Raw genomic sequence first — 23903 nt, 5'->3', positions numbered from 1 at the left:
CTTGAGTAAAGGCATTTTCCTTTTAGTCTCCATCTCCTCCCTGTGAAACGGAGATAAATCTCTATCCTGTGCACAACCTGGATGAGTGAACAAGTGGAATCATCATGTAAGACACGCAGCACAACGTCCAGCTCCGGGCGAGCGCCTAACAGAGGAAGCCATCTCACAACAGAAACCTCCAGGGTCGAAAGGGGGAAAGTTCTGGTCCACCAGTCCAATCCCATGACTGTGCTCTAAGGGACACACACACAAAGCCAGGCGTGATGCCCATTAAAAATTTAACTATATATCATATTCATTTATTATCAATCCACAGGATAATTTGATTGCTACATGAGCTCATAAAAGCTTTTTCACCTTTACAAAATTAAAAAAAAAAAAATGTGCCACAAGGATGTAATAACAACTGCCGATAAACAAGAAAAGGAATCTTAAAATTATAAATTTGCTGTAGAAAAGATAAAAAACAATTATATTTTCTTTAGAATTTTACCTTGAATAAAATATTCCCCGGTATAAAAAATAAAAAAGCTTGCTCTGGTTAGAATTAGAGTATTTTTCTCTTCAAATCTGGGAATTTGCATAATCTCTCCATGATAGTTTTCCTTTGTACCGCGTGGCATTCAAGCATAGCAGATTAGAAAGATTTTCTTTTTTTCTTTTCTTTTTTTTTTTTGTTTTGTTTTTTAAAGCAGTCTTTTAAAACGGGACATCTGTGGAGAAGTTCATTTTCTTCTCCTCCTCAGGGATGTGGAACACAGCCTTTGAGGGCAGGAAAAGGAGGAAAGAAAATGAAGGGGATAGGAGGGCCGGGGAGGGGAGGGAGGGGAGGCGGTGGGATGAAGGGGAGGCAAACGAGGGGAGGGGCTGGGAGGGGAGGGGCTGCAAAGCAAGAGGAGGAGATGGGAAGGGGGAAGGGAGGGGAGGAGGGAAGAGGGGTGCTGACTGTGCTATGAAACAGAGCAGGGTCACGAGAAGGTCTATCTGTAAGTGCTTTAAGATAAGGTGCAGAAGCAGACTGCAACGTCGCTAGTACTGCCCTATGTACATATTCACAAGAATAAAAAATTCCAGCTAGTTCACATTTTCTCCTCCATTCAGAGGCATCCGTTCCACCATGCTGGCCTTGACCGCAGGCAATGCAGCACCTCACTGCCCGTGTGGGTGTTGGTCCTATGACGTCCTTGAACTTGAGGGAGCAGCCCTGGGAGATCCAGCAGGCTCTAGAGATATGCGTCTACCAAGGGGCTGGAGTCCTGAGTTAAAAAGAAGCTCCAGTACTGGAGTTGGACACAGCAATCAAAGTTCTATTGTCAAGGCTTTTTCCCTTAAGATTCGTCTAAAATAGGTGTCAGAAAGAAAAATATAATACAAACAAACAATAAAACAAAGCCAAGAAATCCCAACAACCACCAGGGGAAGTGGAAGGCTTAACAGCTCTTGACGCGGGCCTGGGTGATGTCGGAGGTCTTCTTGATGACGCTGGCCCGGGTCTCCCGGTCTGGCCGGCTGCTGCTGGGCGCTGGGGTCACGGAGGGGGCGAGGGGGAGGTCTGGGAACGGGGGCCAGGAGCTGTTGTAAGGCACGGGACAGCTCTCCTCTTTGATGGTGACCTGGAGGTCGGGCTTGTTGGAAGTGACGAAGGTCGCCATGCTGGGTAGCAGGTACGTGCTTCGTGTCCCCATGTTGCTGAGGTACTGTTTGCCTTCAATGTTCCTCTTCCGCCAGTGTGGTCGGCCCTTTCAAAGAAAATAATCATGATATACATTTCCTTTGCCTTCTCTTGAATGGCTTTTTAAACAATGTGCCACCCTTCCCATGTGTTGGTGTCTGAGTTTCTTAAGAGGCATGGAATAAACGAGAACCTTAGCGACTCCACACCCCTGAACTGAAATCCATTCCCAGCCATGCATGCCCCAAGCACAGTTTCTCTTCCCTTTTTAATCCATGCCCATTGGCTACCTCCCAGAAATCTAGCCAAGGCTGTTCTATGAAGGCAGGAAAACAAGGCAGCAGCTTGGTTTCTGGTTCCCCTCTACTCCGGCTGCCCGGCCTCATGGTTCGGTAGCTTTGGGCCAGGATGGCTGATGTGTCAGGGCGACTAAGTCCTCACAGATGGCCCGATCTGATCTTTGAGTCAAGCTGCATTTTCAGAGTGCCGGAAGCGAGGAACCCAATAAAAGACAGGGAACGCCCCTGGATTGCTTTCAAACGGGTACAGCTTAGCGCTCCAGAGTGCGCTCCAGAGTGCATGCACATAGCTGGCTTCAAGGGTGGCGTCATTCAGAGAAGGAGCTGGAATTCTGACCTTGAAGAAACAGGTTCCGAACGTACGTGCGCATCTCCACCCACTGTCTTTCAGAATTCCTGGACTATACTTTAAAGTATTTAGTACATTGGGAAATTACTAATTCAGACAATCAGTAGTCAGTCTCTGTCTGTCTGTCTGTCTCTCACTCACTAACTCACTCAAACACAGACACAAAGCAGGCTTCGCAGGAATGCTTCCCCTCACAGTTCCAGCCATTTCCTGCCATTGTCTGAGCCTAGCCAAGAGGAGAGAGATCAGAAGCAAAGCCACTTGGAATCCGGACTGAACACATACCTGGCCCGTGGGCAGGGATCACAGGGCGGGCTGGGGGGAGGGGACACTCCCGGTGTCTGGGGAGCTACTTTTGCTTAGCACTTTCCGACACTGACTTCTCGTCATTGCCTTGGGCCACTTGGACCTTCTATTTCTGCTTGTGAATTAGGATGTTTACGGTGGTAAGCATATCAGCGTTCCTTGGCCTTTTCCTGCCGTCATAGCCTCCTTTCTCACAGTAACATCTTACCCCCTTCCCTCCCCTCTACTTCCCAAAGCTTCCTTTTGTAAGTCAAAAGCACTGTAAATTTTATGTATATTTTACCACCGTCAGCAAAAAAAAAAAAAAAATCCAAAAGTGAAACTCATGCTCAAAAGAAAAGAAACTTCACCAGCAGCGGGGAAACCAACGTGCCAGTTGGGAAGGCTTTGCGCCGGCGCCACCAGGCTTACCTCCGAGCTCTCTTCATCACTGGGCACACTGTCCGTAGTTTCGCTTTCTGTTCACAGAGAGAAAAACACAGGCCCATCATTCCTGCCACTCAAACTGTTTCGAGGCCCAGGCAGTGTTTAAAACAATACATCAGCACGTATTTCTTCAAAAGAGAAATGCATCACTAAACTCATAACCTCCGTCCCCTTGTGTCAGGTCAGACGCGTGTGCCTGGGAGATGCTAGGGAGGAATTTAGAGATGAAGGGTGGCTCGTTTTCCCAGGGCCAGGCTATGCTTATTCATGGCCTCTCTTCCCGGGATGGGGTGCCGGGCCCCCGGGCTGCCCATCCGGGTTCTGCCCGCCCTGCCCCCTGGCCCTCTGCTGGCTCCACGTCAGGCCCTTTCCTCACAGCTGCTCCACCACAAGCCGCTCACTGGTCTGTTCCCATTCATGGCATTTGGTTCATTTAAGTCCCAGCCCAGCCTCCCCAGATGAGCCCCATTCTCCTCAGATCCCTCCTTTCCCTCACGGCCCTTCAGTACTTATATCCTGGGTTAATAAAGTGGCACCTTCCCCCTGGGTTACTGTGGGTGCACAGATTCTAGGGTGGCTCAGCTGCTGAGTGTTTACCCTCTTGTGGGGTTCCCTGCTCTGGAGGGCAGGCGGGGCCTGTGACTTGCTTTGAACCAACAGAACACAGTGGAGGCGATGGGATGCACGTGATGACGTTATGTAACCCTGCAACCTGTCTAATGAGGAGACCATCTCCCTTGCTGGCTTTGAGGAAGCCAGCAGCCATGGCGGGGAGGCTCACATGACAGACAACTAAGGACCGCTTCCAGCCAACAGCCAGCAAGAAACTGAGGCCCTCAGTTTGACAACCTGCCAGGAACTACATTCTGCCCCAAACCCTGTGAGCCTGGGAGCAGATCCTCCCCGATCCCATCCTCAAATGAGACAGCAGCCCTGGACCAGACCTCAGCTGCTGGTCTGTGCAGAGAATGCCCTGAGCAGAGGACCCAGCCAAGCCATGTCTGCTCCCCCGACCCTCAGAAACTGTGGGATAATAAATGTGTGTTGTTTTAAGGCACTAAGTTTGTGGTTATAGGGTCACGCAGCAATAGATAACTCACTCACTTACCATCCTGATCCATCCTGCCACCTGTGAGACACAAAGCAAGTTACTTAACTTCAGTGAGGCACACTTTCCCCATCTGTAAAATGGGAGTATAAACACCTTCGAAAGAGGATTACGTGATGAGTGAGGGAAAGGCCTAGTACGGGGCCTGGAACACAGCCCACACCCAGTAAATGTTGGTGCGCCTTTGTCCTGAGCCTCATTCAACTGGGGATCTGCACCCCATGCTAGGGTGACAGGGTCACACTCAATAGCTAGCGATTACACATCACCTGTACATAGAATACAAGATTCTTTTAAGTAAAAAATAATTTTGATATTTTTTTTAAAGCAAACTAATTTTTTTTTTAAGTAGAAAATTGTTAATTGTTTTAAGTACAGAATTGATGGTGTGCAGTTTTTCAGGGTTCACAGCATTGAGAAAATGAAACACAGTGGGTAGAACTTCCAAAATACACGGACCCTTAGAGAGCCCTGAGTCTGGGTCATTCACTTCGCAGACATGGCCTGAAGGGAAGCTGTATTAGTGAACGTTTTGGGGGCCCGTGGGCCGGTGCTCTGCACGCAGGTCTTGTTCAGTCTCTAAGTCAGGGAGCAGGTCCTGTCACCCCTTGATTGTGCAGAAGGCCTTATGTGTTCTTGTGCCTTCTACCCCTTCCATCCCAAACCTACAGAGGGACTGGCCTCCAGCCTCACGTCTTGCTGGTGGTACAGCTGTGACCAGGTGGCTCCCAGCCCAGATAGAGTCCTTCTGACGACCCGGGGCACCAGGACCAGACCAGGCCCTCCATGAATTAAAGGCTAAGGAACAAATGGACAAACTGGGGCACAGATTCCTTCCTCGAACAAAGAAACTGAAAGTTACTACACGGGGCCCACCCTGGGGTCTCTATGCACGTTTCTCGGCCACTGTTCTCCAGTGGCTTCACCTGGGCACAAGCGATTGCCGAAAAACCTAACCCCCAGCAGCTAGAAGACGGGCCCGTCCACTCCTCGGACTGAGCCGACTTCCCTAAGCATCCCCAGCAGGGGCAGCAGAAGCCCGGCGAAGGCCCAACCCTAGTTGTCAGGGCAAACTGGCAAGGCCGGGCACAAGAGAGGTTTCCACACAAAAGCAAATTATACACAAGAGCAAGGGAAAAGGCCCCTCCACTCAACCTTCAGGCTAGCCCAGGACCCTGAGGAGGCAGCAGTCAGCGCTGCCACTCCCAAGAAAAATGCGGAACAGAGATGTTGAGAAACCAGCCAAAGTCGTCGTGGACTGAGTCAGCACAGAGGAGGGAAAACAAAGCAAGCTTCTGATTCCAGGGCCCCGGGCGCTGAAGCTCTCCTGCTGCTCCAGCCTCTGGTGAAACTTCAAGATCCCCTTTCCATTTTTATGGTTAGCTTTCTTAGAGCTCCGGAGCCAAGGTTTCTCTTCCCTTCCTGTAGGTCTAGGCCCCCTCACGCCTAATCACCCTCCATAAACACCATCATCTTCTGTTCCTCTCCCCTTCACATAAAAACAAGATGCCATCAGGCTTGCTCTGGGCGCTGGAAATAGGCAAAAATGGGCAGGTTAGACCAAGGTTCTGGGATTCCACAGCCCAATTCACAGTTGTGGGAGGGGTGGGAAGGCAGACCCTGGGGAAGACTCCTTGGTAAGGCCTGGCACGAACCATGAACAGAATCAGAATGTTAATCGCCTGTGAGCACCCAGTTTTCAACTTCAGGGAGATAGTCGGAGACAAGACAAGTTCACATGCTCTGAACTTCTGTTTCCAGCTGACACAAACGGTGGCTGAAGAGCACCGTTTCTAAAGGAAGATCAACTGCCTCTGAAGTAGTTTTGAAAACTCTCCATATAAGCAAACTGGGAGTTCTCATTTTCATCGTTTAAAAGAATGGCCTTGAGGGGCTTCCCTGGTGGCGCAATGGTTGAGAGTCCGCCTGCCGATGCAGGGGACACGGGTTCGTGCCCCAGTCTGGGAGGATCCCACATGCCGCGGAGCGGCTGGGCCCGTGAGCCATGGCCGCTGAGCCTGCGCGTCTGGAGCCTGTGCTCCGCAACAGGAGAGGCCACAACAGTGAGAGGCCCCCGTACCGCAAAAAAAAAAAAAAAGAATGGCCTTGAGCGCCTTGAGCCTAGGAGCAGGAAATGCTTCAAGCTCTAGCCTGAGGACCCCAAACCCTTCTCTCTAGAATAACAGTGGTGCTCGTGGCCACCCCTGGGTCACTGGCTCAGGGTGCTCTGTTGGGGACACTCATGCCCATTTTCCTCTGTTTTCTTGGTTTTACTCCATCATTGCCATTTTCAAGATCGGTTCTTATAGAACAAATGAATTCATGGCAGCTCCAGCTTCCAGATCAATGTTACCACCGACACAGCAACATCAGTTGTTTCATTTTTCCTTCTGATTACTTTGGACTTGGTTTCGTATTTGCTTTGAGTAGAATGGAATTTAAAAAAAAATTTTGGAGTTGCTTCCCGAGCACGGTCTGAGTAAGTTGCAAGTGTTTACAGAGTAATAACAGGTACCTAAGCAGTTTGTTTCATCTTTCTGGTCTCCGTTTCCCAGAAAGCGACTGGGGTGAGAGGGAAGGAAGAGGCTTGGATTAGATGACCCCAAAGATGCTTCTTCCAGAGTTGCAGTTTTACAATGATGCTAGTCTCAGGCTCACACTCCACTTAGCCCAGTTTTTTATCGTCAGACCATCTCAGGAACATGATGGGGAGGGAGATGTCTTCTGTCACAGCCTTTTTGCACTACGACATCTTGGTACGTTTTCTGAAGGCTCTTGTTCAACAAGTTTTATTAATAAGATTGACAAGGATTCCTTTCCCTCAATCATTTCCTTAATTACTTTCCCTAGAAGGCTCAATTAAGAGGTTCAAATCAGAGTCCTCTGACAGCACTTCTATCTTTGCCGCACCCAACAAAATGCAAGCCTGCTACGGTTTCCAGAAGGACCCAAAGTCTTTCCCACTGGTCACTGGTCAGGAGGAAATCTCCCTTCTCTCAGTTATCACCAATCAATCCTTCGTCTTATACTTTCTTCTCCATACTCTTGTCCAGCCTTCCCCAAAATACTACTGTGGCTTTCTTTCACTAAACCACCCACAACCTAATAAAATCCTGGTGCCACCCAGCAGGCAAGAGGCCACTTTGCGGTAGATCTTTAAAAATAAAAATGACTCGTCTCTAGAGTTTCCCAAGGTTGGGCTTTGGGACATCCCTCCCCAGGACATAGTTTTATGAATCCAACTAGAATTTCATGTTGTCTTAAAACAATCCAATGCAAGTACGTGCACTCAAAGGAACTGTCCCTTTTCTTGCTTCACCGTAATATTTAGACCATGGAGAAGACAGACTTGCAGAAATGAATGTGGTTTTTGTAATACTACTGGGGTTATATTTCAATGATCAGTAGGGGGGGAAAATAGCCAACAACCGCTTCCAAATACCGGTTTCTAAGTGAATGAAGTGGTTTGAGGAGGCTGCAATTCAGTTCAGTAGTCCACACAAAGGGACCCTGTCATGAGAAACAGGCAAACAGCCTATTCTCATGGGGAACGTAAAGTTAGAAAGTGAATACCACCAAAGAGTTGCCTTTCCTAGTAGCAAGCTATGGGATCCCTGACTGAAAGATTTTAGCTACCCATGGTCAGTAACAGATAAGTTTCTTATGTGTCATAGGCTCTAGAAAAGTAGCAGCGATGACTTGTCTTGACTCTATCCAGGAAGCTTCCCTCCACAGGGTTCTAGAAAATTCAGACAGTGAAAACAATCGAAAGAACTAAAGGCCAGGCTGAGACACCAGGCTCCAACCAAACCCGCACTGCCCGCCAGCCTGGCACCAAAATCCTTCTTTTCGAATCTTGCAAATGTCCTGAAAAGGGTAATGAGATTTTCATTTCTCTCTGCATGAATCAGCTGTTCTTGGGACTCTTCTGCTAAAGCAAAATGCCAGTGCTGGCAGAACAGCAAGAAGACGCCTTTCCAGAATCCCCAAGAAGACTTCAGAAAAGTCTAACTCAATAGATAAATAGAAAAGTCTATTTTAAAGCTCCAAGCCCTTAAAAAAAAAACAAAACAAAACACTTGGGGTGTAATAATGCCTGCAGCAGCATGATATAGAGGAAAGTCACACATTTCCAGTCCTCGTCAGTGAAATGTAAGCACAGTGGCTTAGTGTTTCAAGTTTCAGTTATCTCAACTGTAAAATTAGGGCATAAACATTCTGCTCTGCCTCCTTTGGCTGGTCCTTGAGATTCTGGGAGGTGGACTGTTCTGAATGGCAGAGCCCCACACGGTCCTGCAGGGCAGCAGTGCAGTCAAGGGGCTAAGAGCAGGCCTTTGGCATCAGCCACGTATGGGTCTGACTGTGCTACGGGTTGTCTGTTTCTGGACATGCTGCTTCACCCCACTGACCTCAGATACCTAACATTTTTTTTTCAAATAAATTTATTTATTTATTCATTTATTTAATTTTTGGCTGCATTGAGTCTTTGCTGCTCTAGTTGCAGTGAGCGGGGGCTACTCTTTGTTGTGGGGCACAGGCTTCTCATTGCGGTGGCTTCTCTTGTTGCAGAGCACAGGCTCTAGGCGCGCAAGCTTCAGTAGTTGTGGCACACGGGCTTCAGTAGTTGTGGCTCGCGGGCTCTAGAGTGCAGGCTCAGTAGTTGTGGCGCACAGGCTTAGTTGCTCCGCGGCATGTGGGATCTTCCTGGACCAGGGCTCGAACCCGTGTCCCCTGCTTGGGCAGGCGGATTCTTAACCACTGCACCACCAGGGAAGCCCGATACCTAACTTTTTTTTTTTTGCGGTACGCGGGCCTCTCACTGTTGTGGCCTCTCCCGTTGCGGAGCACAGGCTACGGACGCGCAGGCTCAGCGGCCATGGCTCACGGGCCCAGCCGCTCCGCAGCACGTGGGATCCTCCCGGACCGGGGCACGAACCCGTGTCCCCTGCATCGGCAGGCGGACTCTCAACCACTGCACCACCAGGGAAGCCCCCAATACCTAACTTTTACAGAGAGAATAATGACAGTACCCAGGCTGACGGGGTTATTCTCATGATAATTAAATAAGCCAATCGATTTCAAGCACTTAGCACAGTACCCTGGGTACAACAAACATGCAACAAATAGTAATTATGACGAGGACTGGCAGATATGCAAGAGGGACTGGCACACGCAGGAGTTCAAAATATGTTTCATGAATAAATAACTGATGACAAGCTTATCCTGTCTGACAAGATTATAGGCTTCTTGTAGCCAAGGTTCGTTCTCACTTTCCTTTTATGTTCCCAGCACAAAAGAAAGTCAGGACCTTGAGGACATCCTGCGAAGTGAAATATGCCCGTCACAAACGAACTGATGTTGTAGGATTCCGCTTCTACGAGGTACCTAGAGTAGCCAGATTCAGAGAGACAGAAAGTAAAAGGGGGCTGGCCAAGGGGCTGGGGGAGGGGGAGGGGGAGTTATTGCATAATGGGCACAGAGCTTCAGTTGTGTGAGATGAGAAAGTTCTGGAGACGGAGGGTGGTGCTAGTTGCACAATGATGTAGGTCACTTAGTGCTGCTGCGATGTGCACCGAAAAATGGCTAAAAGTGGTAAATGTTATGCTGTGGGTATTTTACCACAGTGGAAAAAAATAAGTTAAAATGAAAGAAAGTTGGGGTTCAGGAAATATGAGGTTAATTTAGGGGCGGATAATTCACAAACAACTTGTCCTTTGAATCAACCTAATTCTAACGCGGACTCTGTGCCGCTCACTGGGGTGGCGTCCTGACTGAAGGACACGCTATTTGGCAACACATAAAGGACACTGGGAAGAATTCCTGAACTATTTATTAGAGCGACTCTGGTTACCCATGATAGGGCCTCTGCTTTTTATTTGTAATATCTGCAAGCAATAACCCTGCCTCAGAACTTACATGTCAGAATTGTAACTGAGTCACCAAAAGTTAAGTGGAGACCATGAGAAGGAGTGCATAAGGTGATGCAATGTTGGTGGGAAAAGGAGCCGCCACTATATCCCGTAAGGATGGAAGAACCCACTGAACCCGGTGCTAATTCTGTGACTGTCGGGGCCAATTCCTGCCATTCTGTGGCCATTTCCTGGGGAATCTGCAGTGGGCTCAGTCCCTGGCCCAGCTAGAAGCTGTATGAAATTGAAAAAGAAGAGGAAAATACGTGGAAGTGACAAGTAAACTTGCTGAACGACAGAATGGAACTTGGGGTCTGAAGGTTTAGTTTGAGTCCTGACGCAAACACCTACTGGCCGTGTGGCCTGGAGGAATCCCTTCTATTCCAACACAGGAACCGGAAGAGGTGATCCCTAAGGTCCTATGCAGCTGGGTCAAACTCAGATTCCATTAAAAACATCCTTCCGAATTTCTGATAACTTGCGCAAATAAAATGGACTCAGATGAACTACTTCCCCAGAGAAATCTTCTTATTCGTTAGTCATGCGTGAACATGTTACGGGTGATCAAGTGAAATGCTGTGACTGGGTCTTCGAATCGAGAACAAAAATATCCTAGAAGATGTTGGTTGAGGACATTAAAGCAAGACTAGTTCCAGACAGAATAATCCTTAGGAAACAGGAGAGGTTCTCTGCTATGTTGGTGAAATCAGTGAGTGACCCTAGACTAAAGGACCGCCCTCCCTGGTTCCTTGCTCAGTTCCAGAGTTTCCGACCCCCGCCCCGCCCCCGCCTTACCTGCGTAGGAAGACACGGGGGAGATCTGCAGGGGGTAGAGCTCGCTCATGCTGACCGCCTGTTCATCACTCTCAGTGGTCACTTCCACAACTTGGCAGATGTCTGGTGGATTAGTGACAATCTCTTGATCCTCAATGTTGCTGTCCAGATGTGACTGTCCTACGACTTCAAAGAAAAGACAGCCATCATGCACCAACATCACCTGCCTTCACAATCCTAGCACACACTCTCGAGAAAGGAAACCTCCCCCCAGAGAGGCCAAGAGTCAGATTCCTGGTCACCAAATGTCATCTGCCATGAAACAAGAACAAGCCTTAGCTTTGGGTTAATGTCCCTGGAGAAGCAACTTGCCAATAACCTGGCTCGCCAGGGCTGTTTCCAGTGTGCCTGTCAATGGGGCTTACGCGTGGCAACATCCCAAACTCAACCCGGCCACAGCCAAGGCTGCAGGATGAGAGCTGCATCCAGACCTAGCCCCAGGGCCAGAGAGATAAACAGTGCTTTGAACCTGACCCATTTCTGTTCTCTGCTCTCGCTCTAAAGGAAGCTGCTGTGCTAGTTTCTGGGTCCTGGGGTCCAGAGAGACATCATCAAACCTTAATAATGAGGGAAGGGGCTTCCCTGGTGGCGCAGTGGTTGAGAGTCCGCCTGCCGATGCAGGGGACACGGGTTCGTGCCCCGGTCCGGGAAGATCCCACATGCCGCGGAGCGGCTGGGCCCGTGAGCCATGGCCGCTGAGCCTGCGCGTCCGGAGCCTGTGCTCCGCAACGGGAGAGGCCACAGCAGTGAGAGGCCCGCGTACAGCAAAAAAAAAAAAAAAAAAAAAAAAAAGAGGGAGGACCACCAAAATCCACCCTATTGTGTCATTTCTAGCTGTGGGACGCTCCGTTCATACTCCCAGCCTGCCTCCTCCTCTGCAGACAATGGATGTCATATCAAAACAATGGAAAAGAATGCTTTCCCAATTTTCTAACACACCTTCGGAGCATCAACGCCTCAAAACACTGATAATATGAATTCTGACCACCCTGCCTCTGAAATCCTGACTCAACTGTTTTTTAATTAAACTTTTCAGTCTGAGATCACGTGCAGTTGTAAGAAATAATACACAGATCCCACGTGCCCTTTACCCATGTGCAAAACTATCATACAGTATCAGGACATCGACATTTGACAATCGATGCATCTTGTTCAGGTCTCCTCCGTTTCACTTGTACCCCTTCGTGTGTGTGTACCTAGTTCTGTGCAATTTCATCACATACGTGGTTTCACGTACCCACCTCCGCAGTCAAAACACCAAACAGTCTCATCATCACAAGCATCTTCTGTAACTGTATCCACCTTCCTTCAGCCTCCTCCCCTTGTCTCTAACCCCTGACAACCACTCATCTGTTTCCCATTTCTATAATTTTTGTCATTTCAAGGATGCTTCACAAATGGACTCACACAGTAACCTTCTGAGATGGGCTGTTTTCACTCAGCAGAATTCCCTGGAGATTCATCCAAGTTTTTGGGTGTATCAGTAGGAACTGTAGGTTCCTTCAATTGGAGGAACCCAACTCAATTCACCCACTGAAGGAATTGTAGGTTCCTGTCCATTCTTCGGCTATCACGAATAAGGCTGCTATGAACATTCATGCACAGGTTTTATCTGAACATAAGTTTCCATTTCTCTGGGACAAATGCCCAAGTGTACAATTGCTGGAACACATGGTAATTATATGTTTAGTTTTACAAGAAACTGCTAAACTAGTGTCCAGAGTGGCTATACCATATTACATTCCTACTGGCAATGTATGGACAAGCTAATTTATGCACATTTTAGCCAGCTTTTGGTGTTGTCACTACTTTTTTTTTTTTTTTTTGCTGTACGCGGGCCTCTCACCGTTGTGGCCTCTCCCGTTGCGGAGCACAGGCTCTGGACGCGTAGGCTCAGTGGCCATGGGTCACGGGCCCAGCCGCTCCGCGGCATGCGGGATCCTCCCGGACCGGGGCACGAACCCGCGTCCCCTGCATCGGCAAGCGGACTCCCAACCACTGCGCCACCAGGGAAGCCCTGTCACTACTTTTTGACTTTAGTCATTCTGATAGATGTGTGGTAATACCTCATCGTGGTTTTAATTTGAATGCCCCTAATGCCCTGTCTTACTTTCAAACAGAGCTGACCTTATACTTCTGTTGACAATTGATTGGATGGAATATCCCTGAAAACTGGCACCCATAAACAAATGGGACCAATAATGTTTTTCCCAAGGGCCTCTCTCAAAGCACTTTGCCCTCATAATCAATGTTTTACTCATGCCTGTATAAGTTATTTTAACATTTCAACACATGGGAATGACAGGGAAAGCATCATTATCCTGTTATAAACGAAGAGTGTCAGGCACAGAGAAGTACAGTAGCTCGTCCAAAGTCACACAGCGTGGATTATGGGCTGTGCTCTACGTCCCGGGCCACCTGTAAAATGTTCAGATTAGGCGGGAAGGTGGCCACATTCCAGTCTCCTTGAGAAGTTAGCATCATGGGCCAGTTCCTGTTTTCACTGCTCAAAGTATAATATTTTGATTACTCAAGTATTTCTGTTTATACGTGGTTTCTGTTTTAACTGCTTGAAGGGGGGTGATGAAGTGACTAGCAGTAAGGTAGGGAGAACATTACCTGATTTCTACTCAGGTAAGGTTTTAGAAGGCAGTGAGAATTCATGGATTTTCTAGCAAAGAAAAAAAAAGCACCGAAGAGGCTGGGAAAGGAGATTTGGGGATGTGATAAAAGACTCCACAAAGCCACAGCATACAGAATGGAAGGGAAACTGGATGCCGTGTGGGTTTTCCTGGAGGGGATAAAATTAAAGAAAAGGAAGGCAGGCTAAATATGGCAGGCAGACTCCCAAATTCTTATTTTATCCTTTGGACTATACTACTTGAGCCTGAGAGCATCAATTATGCAGCTCACCAGACACAGACTGAGCGCTGACACTGACCTCTCTCAAGTTTCTTCTGCCTCCTCTCCCAAGTAAAATAAGACGGCAGGAAAACAAGATGGGTCCTGTCCTTTCCCAAATTGGTGGGTGGAGATAGAAACCAAACAGGACGTGTGTGTGTGTGTGTGTGTGTGTGTGTGTGTGTGTGTGTGTGTGTGTGTGTGTGTGTGTGTGTGTGTGTGTGTGTGTGTGTGTGTGTGTTTGATGAGGGGGTGGATAAAACTGATACCTTACATACTAAGAAAATTAAGATCTTATATAGATTTGATTTAAATCAAGGCCCCTTTAACTTCCAATCCTCCAAAATTCATTTCTCCCTTGCACTGTCATTCCTGGGAGTATAAACTATGGCAGCCATTCAAGCATCTTCCTAATTATGTCCCTTTGTTCTGACCAGGAATTCTCTCCCTCAGTGTTTTCCCCCATAAGTCCCAACTCAGCCATTCAACTAACAGAGATTTCCTGAGCATCCTCTTTGTACAAGGCACTGTTGTCAGGTAGGAAGGGTAGAGGAAGTGTAATCTAGTCCAGGATCTGGCTTGTAAGAAGTCCAGTAGGGCTGGAGGCCAGCACACAATGATCTAGAGAATAAACTGAGGACAGTAGTGAAAAGGAAAAGCAGGGAGGGCGGAGGGCCCGTGATGAAAGTTCAGGAAGTGGGATATTTTTTTTCCAGTTACAGGAAATCAAAGGCTTCGGTGAGGCGGCAGCGCGGTGGGTGGAAGGGGAGAGTGAGTGGCAGGCAGGAGTCAGATGCCTCTGCTTTCGGGGGGCCTTTTCCTGACCCCCCAGAACAGACTGCCCTCTCTTTCCTGCGGGCCCCTCGCTTGCTGTCCCCATGGCTTGGCCAAAACGACAGCATGACGCGACCTTGTGCCGTGCCTTCACTTTCAGCCTCGCGTGCCCAGTTAAGGCAGCGGCCCTTTATTTAACCCTTTATTCGTACGTGTTGTCTCCCAGCCACACTGTGGCTCCCGAGAGTTGAGACCCTGCGTTAGAACTTTTTGTCTCAAGTCACAGCACACGTTCACGGCTTGTACCGGAGAGCAGCTCAGTGAAGCTTTGCTGAGGAAAGAGATGAATAAACAGAGCAGGGCTCCCAGACTGCAGCCAGAGGCCTGCAGGAGTTCAGGACCGCTAGTGAATACCAAATGGAACGATGAACGTTTTCTAGAAAATTTCCAGACTCCTGGCAAGCGGGCTTTTTAAAACCTAGGTGAAGGGATAAAGACATAGTAGGCCATAGCTGCCAGCGGCTGGAAGGAGGGAGAGGAAACATTTACGGGTGAGGAAAATGTCCGATGTCTTAAATGTAGTGGTAGTCACACCACTGAGGATGTCTGTCAAAAATCATAGACCTGTACACCTAAAGGGGGTTAGTTTTACGGTATTTCACTTAACATACATGCCTTAAGACAAAAAGTAGATGAGCATCTCTCTTCAAATTTTAAGTGTATCCCAAATGCTGGTGACCAGGATAGAAAAATAAGTTTTCGTTTTCTGGGCTACATCTGGATACCCAGTTAATATTACATGATCTCTAGGGCCAGACATTGCCCTAGGAGTATGTGGCTTTGTGCCTGGGACAGGGACGACCGCTGCTCTCCATCTGAACACGACTGAGGGCACTTTAGAAACTTCTGAACTCGTAAGTCGCAAGTCCAAGAGAGAAGCTGGGAAATCCCAGCATGTGAGATGCTCTCTGGAAGGGCTTTACGCACCAGCCCTAATCCATCTCTCTCTCTTTATCCATCTATGGAGATATGAGAGCTGATTTCCCCTGAACCACCAAACTTCGCCCTAAGGGACAACACAGACAGTGCCACTGACTCCTAACAAATGGAAAGTCACAAGAATAGCAAGCTTAGCAAACTGCTACAGCACATAAGGTCAGAAGTGGGAGCCCTCTAGGTGCCAGAGTCTCATGACTGATAACCCATGATAACAAAACCTAGCATTTCCTGGGCCCTGAACTTTGTCTTTCCCACCTTGACCTATCACCTGCCAGACCTCACAATTCCACGGGGAAGACACAGTTATCACTCCATTTTAGACAGGAGGAAAAGCATCGTGGAGAGTTAAATAACTAACGAAGAGTTCAATGACTAATTCAAGGTCAGACAGCCGGAAGGTGGCAGCCTCAGGAGGCAAATTCAGCTTTCCCCTCTCAACAGCACCGTCTCCCTGAAAGAAAGAGTTAAGGAAGTTCAAACTGAGTTTCCCTGGGCTTTCTAAGCCCCTCTTAGGATAAAACCTTTCAAATCTCACCTTAATAAGACTCTGGGCTCATAACCAATAGTGAAATTGCTTTTCAACAGTTCTATATTGGGTGCCAAGGAAATTCCTGAACGGTTAGGGAACTAGAAATCCACTAAGCTTCTCCAGATTATGAAGGTCAGCGCATCAGGAAGAGTCCCCCGCAGGCATGTAATTTTATCTGGACCTCGGTGCTGAGACTTACAACAATATTATTCATGGCTGGTTACTGATGAACCGGCTTGATTCCTTAAAAGGTCATTCTTACCTTATTAACAATTGTTGACAACGCGGGGCTCCACCTGCGAAAGTACTTGCCCCCAAGCCTCAGAGAAAGCTCTTAAAAGTAGACTATTAGGAACCGGAAAGTTCTGTGAAGGTGGGTTGGTCCTATCACTTTGCAGCTGAAACCCAGGGAGGTTGGGTAAATTGCCAAGGTCACTCAGGCAGCTGCAGGGTCAAGATAAAAGCCTATAAAAGCCGGCCATCTGCATGCTGCCACGGAGAGAAATTTCTTCTCACCCTGATCTGAAACTTCGAGAATTTAAACTGTGAATACCAGCCCGATGACGCAGCACAGATGGAGGCAATGTCTCTTAATCAAATGTATTTTAATATGATTTGATAATACCACAATCATAATATTAATTTTACTACCTTCTAACCACACAGTGAGTTTTCTGTTCCACCCATTTGGTCCTCACAACACTCCTGTGAGGTAGGTGGGATCAGTTTTTATCATTTCCACTGTATTTAATTTTTTTTTTAAAGATTTTGTTTTGATGTGGACCATTTTCAAAGTCTTTAATGAATTTGTGACCACACTGCTTCTGCTCTACGCCTTGGTCCCTTGGCCGCGAGGCACGCGGGATCCCAGCTCCCTGACCAGGGACTGAAACTGCACCCCCTGCATTGGAAGGCGAAGTCTCAACCACTGGACCGCCAGGGAAGTCCCCTCGTTTCCACTTTAGATAACAAGGAAATTGAGTCTCAGAGAGGTGAGGGAGTTTGCCTAGGATCATGTGATAAATAAAACCCTGAAGAACTAGGTCTAGAACCCCAGTCTTTTAACTTCTAATCTGGTGCTCTTTCTGTTTTCTTTTTTAAAATAAACTCTGGCCATGATTCGCTTTAGGCATCCAAGGGCGACGGTGGGAGACACAAGTCTCTACGGGGTTAGTACCTTCAGAGAAGGGGCCAGCCTGCCTCAACAGTGACAGGTCGACGTGGGTGCAGGGTGTGGTACACACACTGCACTTCCACGAGTAAACATCATCACATGCTGCTCTGCTATAAAGGGGGGCAAATAATATGTTCTAGTAAAAACTAGGTTGAGTTCATCACCATGTCTCAAGGGTCAACGGTCTGGCAGCAGATACCTGCCTAAGACCTCATGGGTTGGCAGCATACCCCCCCGACGGACCCGCCGAACGCCCCTTCCTTACTCTGCTGGGTTGACAGAGCTATAGCGTCCACCCCACAGTAACAAAACCCACAACCCAAACCTCTCTTTCTCGCTGGATAGGCACATGGAAGTCCAACTGTTCAGAGTAATCCGACTTCCAAAACAGGTATAAAAGAAGTGGACAGGGGCCAGGTCACCAGGACACTGGGGACATGCGGGTCTTTGTCCTGGGGGTTTGGGGGCAAAGGTGACATGGTAAGACTGGCATTTTTTAACAAATGACTGTGTCTGGAGAAGGGGCAGCATGGAAGCAGAGCTGAGGCAAGCACGAAGGTGACTGGGAGTCGCACCTGAAATAGAAAGAAGGGGACGGATTTGAGGAATAGGACGGGGGAAGACAGGATTCGATAGTTAATTATAAATAAGGTGGAGGTGTCAAGGCAGAAAAATATATACAGTCTCGTAAAAAGTCGGCAGCTTTCTCGGGTAAATAAAAGCCCCTTAAAGGTTGAAAAAACCTCCATGTCCACTGCCCAGGGTTGCCGGTGCATGTGGTGACCGAGGGCACATCCCATGCAGCCTCACCTCTGTGACCTTGGCTTCTCCAAGGTCCAGTCCACCTAAGAAAAACAAGATGTATTATCGGTTGTGTCTGGGTTTACTGTGAGATCTGGGTTCACACCTCACATGGACTCTCCTATTGCTAAGAGTTTTCTAGGGGTCCTGAGAAAACTGGATGCCTTGTCGCTGGACCCCGCTCCTGAGGGATGAACCAGCATGGAAAGCCTTCACTCGCGCCTTCTCAAGAGGGGTGCCTTCCATCTAAACAACCACCCCAAATCTACTTTTTATCTTGTAGATGGAATTTTTCATATCTTAAGCACCAGAGAAAATGGCAAAAAACAAAAGCAAACAAACAAAACAGGGAACAAAGGATCTGGAAAAGTTGAAGACAGTTCTACAGCCTGGCATCACCTTTGGCCACCCTCAAGTCACTATGAATCCTGGTACCAGAGGCTGCCAGGCTTGAGTTATGACCGTGAGGCCCTGGGGGTGCCCTAAGTTTGGTCTCTTAGTTGTCAATCTGTTTTGCTCCTTTTTTTTTTTTTTTTTTAACTTTTTTGTTGTTGTTCTGCTCCTGTCGATATTCAAGTTTCTAAGCTTGGCTGAAAAACAGCTACTCAAGGTTTACTTTAGATAAAGTTGGTCAAATTTGGAAGTAACTACCAGAAAAAGGTACATCCTAGAAGGTGCATTTTGGGCCACCAAAATCGACAGAATTCAAATTACATTATTTCCTAATTGTCTATGTCTAGTCCCCTAAGGCCAGCTTGATTTACTTCAGGGTCATGAATAGCCTCCCTCATTTCACAGCAATCTTTGCTTTCTTGAAGGGTGGGGTTACCTTTTATCAAGAAACACAATGGGGTTATGAAGCCCCGCCTAGGCCAGGGAGAAAGAATGTCCGCACCTGCTAACTTCTCACACTGGCCTGGAGGTGATTTCAATACTGCTCAGCAGAGGCCCTGCTGACCTGGGCAAGAGGCCAGCAGGGTATTATCAGAACAATCCAACATGTTGCTGGCTTCTTCCGCTTCCTAAAAACAGAAGTTGCCGCACACACAAAATAATTCAATGTGAAAGAAAAGTAAAAATAAAAATGAGTCTTTTTCTCCCTCCCCTTAAAGGGATAGCAGGGAAGATCTTTGGAAGTGCTGACCTGTGCATTTAAACAGGAGGGAGAGATGAAACGTGAAAAGACCTGGTTTAAGCAGTGAGATGCTGCCCTCCTGCTTGGGGCGCACAGCCTGCTAAATCTGGACGTACATTCAGCTGTTCTGGACAAGAAGGCAAGACCAGGACACTGCCCATTGACAATGGGCGTGTGCACACTCGTGCGTGCGTGTGTGTGTGTGTGTGTGTGTGTGTGTTTTCCTGCCGTGATTTGCCGCAGAAATAAAAGTAAAACACAGCAGCAATCCAGCAGGAGTTCATCTGTCAGGGTAACAGGACATTTCGTGCTTTACACCCTTACTGGATTCACTTACCAAACAGCACCCCTCCTCCAGAATAAAAGTGTACTGGGTGGCTGGCCTCCAAGGGATTAAGATATTGATTTTCAATCTATTTCCCAGTGACAGAGCCTACTGACAACGAGAAAAATGCTCTCATAGTAAGGACTCGTTTCAGCTCCCATTTTTAATCTTATAAACATGGGCTTATAAGAGTAGAATGAAAACATCCTGAGGTTTTCATCTTGGTGCCTGGATACAAAACTGGCCGGAACTCTGGGTTTAGAGACAAATGAATGGAAAGCAAGAAATGGTTTCGATTTTAAATAAAGCATTTTTTAAAAAGCAAAGAGAGCCCGAAAGAGAATCTCTCAAATGCCACAGTGGCCTTGGAATCAGAACCCCTGTGCTTCTCATCTCGGTCCACACATCGCAGAGGCTGGGATGGCTAATGACTGGTCACTTGGGAGAGTGGAGACAAAGCTCTGCGAAGGGTTTAAAATCCGAGCGAGTGCTACTGTTAGCAATGATCACAAATGACCCACTCCTTTAAAATACTTGCATGGATCCACTTCATCTATCATTACATACCTTCACAAGGGTCACTGACTAATTAGAAAGAGACATTCAAACTCATTTTACTGCCATCCATTATGATTTTATTGTCAGGAAGAGAATCATTTAATCCAGTAGGTGATTCTCTAACCAAACCTGGCCTTTGTCTTTGCCCCAGGATAATGACTCATTAAATTAGTACCAACACCATGTAGCCCCAATCATACCATAAGGGAAATGAACAATCGACCTGGCAGAGAATTTACCTACTGAAGGCTCAACCAAAATGTTAAAAAAAAAAAAAAAAAAAGGTAAAAAGGTAAAGAAAACTGGTCCAATTCTGGCTTTTGTTTGGCATTTTATCTGAGGCTGAGTTCACCTCCTCAGTGAAGGGGAGCTCCAAAAGCCAACCAGCTGCCTCGAAATAAGCTGAATCTTAAGAAAGCGTGCCTGGGAGATCGGCAACTATCTTCCTTTTTAAAAAGGGCTCAGTGGGCAGAGGCTTTCTGAGGACAGCCTGCTGAGAAAGGGATGATAAAAGCCCAGGTGCTGGGGAAGCAGCTCTCAGCCGTGGAAAAAAGGGCCCAGGAGGGAGGAGAGCTGGGCTTCCGGTCAGGCAAGTGGCCTCACTCCAGAGGGGAAGTGAGAAAGATACTCTCGGAGCGTCCGCTCGGCTGAAAACGACTGTAGGGCCATCTGTCTCTATGCAAAAGCGCCCCATTCAGACGTGAACCCTGCGAGGAAGTCATGGCCATCCTGACATGAGATACAGCACGTGCTGAGTCTCAACCCAGGCTTCATTCTTTCTTCACGCTGCTGGAGACCTCAACGTGCAAGGGAGACCCTGCACATGTGATTCTACTTCCAAACTCCAAAGCCCAGGGGAAGGAGAGGAGGCTGCGGCCTCCTGTCCCTACTCAGCTGAGAACCCACAAATGAAGGTCCTCGGATATGAGGCCTGCTCTTGGAACAGGATTTTTCCTGTTCTTACCAGCATCAGAAGCCCTAATTGTTTACAAAATGGAACAAAAGGTAATGAACCAAAAGGTATTGAGGGCAAAGAAACCGAGGTTCTGGATTCCAGGGCTGGGGTCAGAATACAAGGTCAAGCCTGGGCCTCTTCCACGCTTGCAAAGAGTCCCTACCCTCCGTGCTTGGCAGCATCCCAGCGGGACTTTATTGAGATATAATTCACACTTGTCACCCACCTGCCTAAAAGCCTCCAGGGGTGGTGTTTCCATGGTGTGTGTATGGAAAACATTTGGGCACTTTACTATCTGCTATACTTCAATTTTTTAAAACTTAAAAAAAAAAAAAGAAAACAAAAAAACCCACACCCTCCAGCAGTCTGGGGATAAAACCCAACCTCCTTCCCAGGATCTTCGAAGGTCCCCATAAGCCCGCCCCGCCTCCCTTCTGAGGGACCTCACACGCCCTCCCCACGAGCACCGGCCTTCCCTCTAGTCCCTTAAGCGTGTTCCTGCATCGGGACCCACACTGCAGGTCCTCAGCCACTGGTGTCATCTCATCTCTCCACTCTTCTCCTCTGGCACATTTATCACACACGGTAACGCTGTTGTTACGTGCAGTTTTTATTTGTTTATTATGTGTCTTCTTCCATGAAACTAGGGATTGGGCCCGCCTTGCTCCCCAACCTGTTTCTGGCTCACAGCGCTACGTCTGGTATACAGAAGGCACTCAACACTCTGTGGGATCACAGGGTGCCCTCTGGCCACGTGCCTCTGTTTCCCCATCTGTGAGATGAGCACCGCCTCTGTGGCAGGCCCGTCTTGGAGCAGATGCTGAGAGGACCCATAGGGACAGTCTCCCCCCTCCTTGTTCCCAAGTTAAAGAAATAACACTTTTGTCCACGTGACCAATTATTGAAAGACTGAGAACCGCTAATCCTTAGCCGCTGGGGGGAGCATCCCCATCTCATCTGCCTATTTTTTTGAGGCGGATCTGCCTCAGTTCCTTTACCTGATCCTCAAAGGTCTTTATTCTTCAGCCCTGAAATCTGGGGGCCTGAACTTGCATTTTGAGATCGTTCCAAGACCTCCTCCCGCTGACTATGTTATTTCAAATCACGTTTTACAAATTCTCGACCCCAGGGAGCTACTCGTGCGTATAAAAAAATGAGATGTCAAAACAGTTTACCTATGATGTTCACCGTACTATCCACTTCATTTTTTATAGCTGAAGTCAGGGCCGCATACTCAGGAGAAAGATCACTTACTCCATTACTAAGCCCCAAAGATGACTCAACTGGTTCTTGCTAGGAAGAAGAAAAGAAAAAAGAATTGAGAACACTTCCTTTTCCCTCCCTGTGCTTAGCTTAAATTCTACCCTCCGTCCACTTTCTTTAATGCCAAGGTCACGTTCATCTCCCAAACGCATTCCCTACGTGTTTTAGATCAGCCTGGAGCTTAAGAAGCACATTTCTGCGTAGAGTGTCTCGCCAAGGGTTCCCTTTCTTTCCTTTTCCTTGGAGGAGACGGTATCCGTGCACCTGGCTTGCCCTCCTGAAATGCTTATCCCTGCGCAAGGTAGCCCTGGGGTTAAGCGGAGCTGGGTTACTGCCTAGGTAAAGCACCTTGCTGCTGAGATCCCAACTCATCCGTCTCTGAGGGAGGGGGTGCGTGTAAGACTCAGCTCCTGGCTTTCTCTCTAAGGGAGGAATCTTGCCACCTCTTTTATAACTTCGGAGGAAAAGCTCTGCCTCAACTATCAGCCCAAGGACGAAATCCAGAGGACGTGGTGGGTGAATTCTTCTTGGGTAGGGTTTGCTCCGGATTCTGGCCACTTGAGCATCCTGCCCCAGGGTCGGGGGCAGGTGGCCGGTCACACGGGCCAGACTCATAGCCAAAGCCTCCGCCACCCCGTGGAGTCCAGTGAGACAGCCCACACCCGTGGCTCCGCAGGCATGCCTTCCGAATGCCCACGCAGCCCAAGAGGCTACACGTTCATATTAATGAAACTAGGAGAGCACACTCCTCTTCCTAAGCTTGGCTCTCAATTCTGCTTTATTCAAGTGCACCAGAGCCCTCCAACCTCTGAACGCGCCAACGGCTCTGGGAGAGCCAGCGCTGGAGTACAGACTGACTTTCAGCGTTTTGATGAGAGAGCTTCTCCTCAAGGGGAGGTTACACTGGCGTCTATGACAGCAACACAATCAGACAAAAAAAGCCACACGCGACAACTCCTGGGGAGACCAAACTGGAGAGGAGGGTGGAGGGGTGGCAAGAATAGAAGACAGGAGCAGAAGATCATGTGAGGTGGATATGACTGTGCTCTGAAAAATTTAGAGTGGATGCTGCAAGGCATGCAGGGTGTTCTTATCAATTTATGTGCTGCTTGGAGCCAATGATGACCCCCCCCAAATCTTAGGGAAGGAGGGGGAAATTACCCCCTCCCTCCCAATCCCACCTGGCAAATTCCCGCCATGATAACCACGGCTTCAAAGACATCACCTCACTGTATAGCTCAGTTCTCAAAAAAATAAACAAACAAAAATCACACATGGCAGGGTTGACCAGATGTACCGAAGGTTGAATCCGGGAAGAACCCAGGACAGCCCCACCGGGCAGAATGTTTATCCCTTTCTCCCGCAGCATCTCTTTGACAAATTCCGAAGAGTTTATCCTTTCTGGGAAGAAACTCCCTTGCCTGTGACTTGAGTCACCACTTTTCTCTTTCTTTAGAGGCAAACTCCTGACTGTGCACCTGCCTTCCCAGCATCACCTCCTCACTGCACCACCATGAAGCCTGCAGTCTGGCTGCCACTCCACTTGCGGAATCAAGCTCCCAGCTCCTGGGGTCGGGGTGGTGAGA

The 23903-nt window shown here is 48.1% G+C and overlaps 1 protein-coding gene across 2 annotated transcripts in view; it reads right to left on the bottom strand.

The window, feature by feature from the left end:
- Positions 1 to 237: 237 nt before the first annotated feature.
- Positions 238 to 23903, bottom strand: part of IRF2 (interferon regulatory factor 2) — an 84588-nt gene continuing 60922 nt past the window's right edge. The window contains exons 7-10 of one of the 2 annotated variants that reach the window (XM_079908923.1): positions 22230 to 22347; positions 10865 to 11029; positions 3038 to 3084; positions 238 to 1739 (exon numbers count right to left, since the gene is read on the bottom strand). In XM_079908923.1, coding sequence (XP_079765049.1) covers positions 1431 to 1739; positions 3038 to 3084; positions 10865 to 11029; positions 22230 to 22347 — 639 coding nt within the window. In that variant the 3' untranslated portion in view covers positions 238 to 1430. The remainder of the gene's footprint in view (positions 1740 to 3037; positions 3085 to 10864; positions 11030 to 22229; positions 22348 to 23903) is intronic. The other variant, XM_079908922.1, reaches the window with a different exon arrangement.

The sequence above is a fragment of the Stenella coeruleoalba genome, assembly GCF_951394435.1.
Source record: "Stenella coeruleoalba genome assembly, chromosome: 21".
Taxonomy (NCBI): domain Eukaryota; kingdom Metazoa; phylum Chordata; class Mammalia; order Artiodactyla; family Delphinidae; genus Stenella; species Stenella coeruleoalba.
Note: the sequence above shows the minus strand (reverse complement) of the source record. Positions and strands in the feature narration are given on the sequence as shown.